The sequence below is a fragment of the Hemitrygon akajei genome, chromosome 25, assembly GCF_048418815.1.
Source record: "Hemitrygon akajei chromosome 25, sHemAka1.3, whole genome shotgun sequence".
In the NCBI taxonomy this organism is placed as follows: Eukaryota; Metazoa; Chordata; class Chondrichthyes; order Myliobatiformes; family Dasyatidae; genus Hemitrygon; species Hemitrygon akajei.
In genome coordinates, this window is record NC_133148.1 from 20,353,741 (window position 1) to 20,359,740 (window position 6,000).

The following is a 6,000-nucleotide window of genomic DNA, read 5'->3' on the forward strand; positions in this document are numbered from 1 at the left end:
TGGATGTGAAAACGATAGGGTCTTTTAAGAGACTCGTGGATGGCAACATGGAGCTTAGAAAAATAGAGGGCTATGGGTTAAGCCTAGGTAGTTCTAAGGTAGGGACATGTTTGGCACAGCTTTGTGGGCTGAAAGGCCTCTATTGTGCTGTAGGTTTTCTACGTTTCTATAACCTCCTCGAATAACTTCCTAAGTAAGATTGGTTAGACACTACCAACCATGCACAAAGCCATGTTAACCATCCCTAAGATCGTCACTTTATCTCAGAATCAAGTTTATTATCACCGGCATGTTTCATGAAATTTGTAAACTTCTAATCTTTCTTCTAATATTTGTATATCTGTGCACTTGTAATGCTGCTGTGACACTGTAATTTCTTTTGGGATCAATAAAGTATTTGTCTAATCGGGCCCTGCCAATCCAAATTCTAATATATCCTGTCTCTTTGAATACCTTCCAATAACTCACCCATTACTGACGTCAGACTCACTGGCCTATTGAGGGTCAGGGAAAGGGTTAATGACCTAAGTAGCAAACTTGCATTTTTCTGTTTGAAATTGTAACCCAATGTGTTAAGCTTGGACCTGCAGAAAGCAGACAGTCGTTCATAATCGGGATGCAGCACTGAGTGCAAATGGCCGTAAAGAGGAACACGCGGTCATTGGATGTTCTGTGATTAAAAGTATCTTGTGCGACGGATGAACTCGCATGCTCCTGGTTATGTGTATCTGCTTGTGCGACAATCACCAGCCCGCCAGATTTGGCCTGTTCATCATTATAAACAAACGTCGAAAATGCTCCGTAACTCAGAGCCCTGCACTCTGCGGCGAGCTCTCCATGGTGTCATGCTGAATAAAGGTAACACCGCTTGAGGTCTGGTCTCTAGAGTCGTTTTTCTTCGACACCGATAGTTTCCCAGATTATTCTAAGAGCCTTTCTTGAACAACCACACAGCATTAGCTATTCTCCAGTCCTCCGGCATCTCGCCCGTGATAAATATCTCTGCCAGGGCCCCTGCAATTTCTGCACTTGCCTCCCACAATGCCTGACGGGACACCTTGCCAGGCCCTGGGGTTTCATCTGCCCTAATTTGCCTCAAGGCCCCAAGCATCTCCATTTCTGTGGTCCAGATACAGTCCACAACCTCTCTGCCTCAGTTCTATAAACACTGTGTCTCTCCTGAATAAATTCAGATACAAAAAAAAAAAATCCATATAGAATTTCCCCATCTCTTTCGGCTCCATGCATGGTGTAAGTGGACAGTTAGTGCTGCTGGTTCATGAACAATTCTCTTTCTCAGCCTGCAATCTTGTGAACTTCACTGCGGACAGACGGGGGACACAATTTCACGAAAACCTTCACACAAATAAAAGTGGGGAGGGACAGTGTCAGACTGAGTGGAAGTTCTCACCACATGGAAGGGAGGTGCAGGCAGACGCGTTCTCCATTTCCAATGGAGAGAAAACAAAGATCACGTTACTTTTGAAACACCGCCAGGACTGAGACCAAGTAGCGCGAAGAGTGGCGGCCCACTCAATGGGCTGAACGGCCACCTCCTGACCATAAGGACAGAATGAGGCCATTCTGCCCACTGAGCCTGTACCAAAGCTGATTTATTTTCACTTCTTAACCCCGTTCTTCAGCTTTCGCCCCCATAACTTTTGGCTCCCTGACTAATCAAGAACCTATCAACATCTGCTTTAAATATACCCAATGACCACCTCCACAGCCACCTGTGGCAACGAATTCCACAGGTTCACCAGCCTCTAGCTAAAGAAATTCCTCATCGCTGTTTTAAAGGGGCATCCCTCCATTCTGAGGCTGTGCTCTCTGTTTCAGTATTAACCCCCTCCAGCAGGAACAGTCATTCACAGGCATCAAGGCCGAGTTGTGAGCTCACCTCATATCCCTTACTCTCAATAGGTACATTTACTGTCAGAGAGAAGGCCGTTCACTTGCTCTGACTGAGGGAAGGGGATCTCACAGTCATCCCACCTGCGTAAACATAGGCTGAGGTGGCCCCTGGGATGAACATTCAGGCAGGACGGGGAGGAATTTCACCCTGATGTTTGTGGTGTACACACCCCCACCACCTCAGCCTGACCCCTCAGGACAGACACAGAAAGGCTGTTCTCAGTGCTTGGGCTTGGTATGTTTTATCTCCCTGACTACCCCTTCCCACCTCCCTGCAGTGGGGTGGGGACACTCACAGATTAAGACTCTATCAGAGAGTCGGGGTCCACAAACGGATGCACAGTCTCTCCCACGCGTTTCCCTTCATCGTTGCCAGCATGTCACACAGTTGCTGAGTAGAGGCATATAATAATTACAGCACAGAAACAGGCCATCTCGGCCCTTCTAGTCCGTGCCGAACGCTTACTCTCACCTAGTCCCACCGACCTGCACTCAGCCCATAACCCTCCATTCCTTTCCTGTCCATATACCTATCCAATTTTACTTTAAAAGACAATACCGAACCTGCCTCTACCACTTCTACTGGAAGCACGTTCCACACAGCTACCACTCTCTGAGTAAGGGAGTTACCCCTCGTGTTACCCCTAAACTTTGCCCCCTAACTCTCAACTCATGTCCTCTTGTTTGAATCTCCCCTACTCTCAATGGAAAAAGCCTATCCACGTCAACTCTATCTATCCCCCTCATAATTTTAAATACCTCTATCAAGTCCCCCCTCAACCTTCTATGCTCCAAAGAATAAAGACCTAACTTGTTCAACCTTTCTCTGTAACTTAGGTGCTGAAACCCCGGTAACATCCTAGTAAATCTCCTCTGTACTCTCTCTATTTTGTTGACATCTTTCCTATAATTCAGTGACCAGAACTGTACACAATACTCCCAATTCTGCCTCACCAATGCCTTGTACAATTTTAACATCACATCCCAACTCCTATACATCCTGAAATTCTTTTTCTTCGCAAACATCCACGAAAACAGAGGAGTGCCCCGAAGAATGAATGACAGTTAAATGTTCGAACCCCGAAGCCCCCCCAGCCCCCTCCCACACACAAGCAGCAGCAAAGCGATGGCAAAGGCAAAACACGCCCCCCCCGAGCGCTGAAGCATGTAACAAAGCATCAATAAAGACACAGACGCAGTACCCCAGAGACAACTCGTTCACCCAGTAATTCAACATATCACAGGAGGGAGGCATAACAAACAACTCACTGATTTATGGCGTTAAAGGTCTGTTGCGTCACTTTTTCCCAGCTCTGCGCCCAAAGAGTTCCGGTCTCTGGGCGCACAGCCAGTTCACTGCCTTCCATCTCCTTCCGCAACGCATCAGGCAGCGGCACCAGCCTCGAATCTGGAACCTGAAGGCGTGCTAGTTCTCCAGCCCGAGACCCCGAGAGCGGGTCCCATTCCCACAAAGACCGGAGTCAGAGTGTAACTCCAGGTCAGGGTCTTCCACTGAACAGACACAGTAATCTGCGGTCGCTTTATTAGACACACCTGCTCGTTAATGCAAATATCTACTTAGCCAATCATGTGGCAGCAATTCAATGCAGAAAAGCACGCAGACCTGGTCAAGAGGCTCAGCTGTTGTTCAAACAAACAGAATCTAGAAGAAATGAGATGTAAGTGACATTGACCATGGAAAGATCGTTGGTGCCAGATAGGGTGGCTGGAGTATCTCAGACACTGCTGATCTCCTGGGATTTTCATGGTGGAGCAGGGACTCCCCAACCCAGGGTCCACAGACCCCTTGCTTAATAGCTTTGGTCCATGGCATTAAAATTGTTGGGAAACCCTGTTGTGTTTCTTACACAGAGTGGTGCGAAAAACAAACAAAAAATAATCTGTGGGTGAAAATGCCATTTTTTTTTTAATGAGAAAGGTGGGAGGAGACTGGCCAGACCGCTTCAAGCTGACGGGAAGGTGACAGTAACTCGGATAACCACAGGTTACAACAGTGGTGGGCTTCTCTGAATGCATGGCACGTTGAACCTTGAAGAAGGTGAGCTACCATGGCAGAAGACTAAGCGGGTTCCAGCTCTATACCTAATAAAGTGGCAACTGAGTGCATTAAAATCCACCCAAAATCAGTCCCCACCCAGGGTCATCTCACCACTGTGCTCCCGACAGCCAGATGCCCCCAGTAGCAGCGGAGTTCCGCCCTCCCTCGATTTCTCCATCAGTAGTGTTCAAAATCATTTTGAATTTAATCTTCAAATTCATACTGAAATTGACTGAACTGCAATCAAATGATCCTCTAATTGGATGGAGTATAAGCCCCATTAGTAATTAGATAACACACTGAGTGCTTGGGATGAAGGGGATTTATTCGGCATTAAACCCTACACAATGAAATGATCCAACCTGGGGTCTGATTATCAGGAACAACAGCAAGTCACTTGTGAATCCGCCGGTGCGTCCGCAGGTTAGACGAATGGCTGAACCCCTTCCCGCACTCGGGACAGATGTACGGTCTCTCTCCGGTGTGAACTCGCTGATGCGTCAGCAGGGACGAGGAGCGAGTGAATCGCTTCCCACACTCGGAGCAGGCGAACGGCTTCTCCCCCGTGTGGACTTTCAGGTGCTTCCTCAGGTTAGTCGACTGGCCGAATTCCTTCCCGCACTCGGAGCAGGCGAACGGCCTCTCCCCCGTGTGGACCCGCCGGTGCTTCCGCAGATTGGTCGACTGGCTGAACTCCTTCCCGCACTCGGAGCAGGCGAACGGCTTTTCCCCGGTGTGAATCCGCTGGTGGATCAGGAGGGAGGACGAGCGGCTGAACCCCTTCCCACACTCGGAGCAGGTGAACGGCCTCTCGCCGGTGTGGACCCGCTCGTGCGTCAGCAGGGAGGACGAGCGGGTGAATCCTTTCCCGCACACGGGGCAGTTGACGGGCTTCTCCCCGCTGTGAAGCTGCTGGTGTTTCTGTAGCTCTAACGGCAGAGGGAAGCCCTCTCCGCACGTGGTGCAGGTGAACAGCCTCTCCCTGGAGTGGCTGCGACGATGAATTCCCAGCTGGGTGAGGTAATTGAATCCCTTCCCACAGTCTCCACACTTCCACAGCTTTTCGCCAGTGTGCCTCCGCTGATGTTTCAGCAACTCGGACGCCCGACTGAAGCCTTGTCCACACTCTGAGCACAGGAACCAGTTCTCCCCGCTGTGAACTGCGCTTTTTGCTTCGGTGCTGCACTCGGGTTGCGACGGACTGAGTGATTCTGACAGGCCCTCCTCCGGTCTTTGGTTTGATTTCCCCATTTGTGCATCCTCCATTACTAATACCTAGCAAAAAGAACTTTAAACAGTGAAAAGGGAAGTGAGGGGAAGAGCTTACATAAACGACACCACATAAAACAGCCTTCAAACTATCCACACTATCCACTATCACCCGACTATTTAACTGAATGAACAACGAGGTGATTAATTGACTAAACGACTGAAAGATGAATAAGTGAAACTAACTCACTCCTTTCTTTTCGGGCACGGCCGGAACTTCTGCCGATACTTCCGTCAACTTGAATATCCCGTGCTGATCACACTCCGGAGCACTTACTGGCCGCAGTTTCGTGAATTAAGGGCCGAGCTCTTGACCCCAGCGGAATGGCCGCGTTCCTTACCCAGAACTCCCCCCGCTCGGGAAACCGCTTTACCCGCGGCGGCTCCTTATCCCTCCCCCACCCCACGCACAACACGGGCTCACTTCCCTCCGGGCCTCCCGTGTCCCGGCCGGTCTCCGGGTCCAGGAACCGCTAGTCATCCGCGGGCGTGTTAACTGCGCCCCCAGCACCTCCGCCGCCCACTACCGAGCTCCCTTTCCTCCTCCGCTCCTTCCGGATCCTGTGTTGGCAGTGCGCATGCCCGGCCCTCCATAACCCGCGCCTGCGCTCTCGGCTCCCGTTGGGTACCAAAAATCGCCGTGTAAACTATTAACACGCTGTCATTTAAGTAAATTTTTTCCCCCGGCCTCGGAGCTCCCAAACTATGTCTGCAGCCAGTAACGGTTGGAAAAGCAAAAGTGAAATTATTCACGCTTT

General features: G+C 50.0%; 1 protein-coding gene across 1 annotated transcript in view; it reads right to left on the reverse strand.

Moving 5' to 3' along the window:
* Positions 1-5,794, reverse strand: part of LOC140716180 (uncharacterized) — a 75,941-nt gene extending 70,147 nt beyond the window's left edge. The window contains exons 1-2 of the mRNA XM_073028824.1: positions 5,433-5,794; positions 4,439-5,248 (exon numbers count right to left, since the gene is read on the reverse strand). Coding sequence (XP_072884925.1) covers positions 4,439-5,239 — 801 coding nt within the window. The 5' untranslated portion in view covers positions 5,240-5,248; positions 5,433-5,794. The remainder of the gene's footprint in view (positions 1-4,438; positions 5,249-5,432) is intronic.
* Positions 5,795-6,000: the final 206 nt, after the last annotated feature.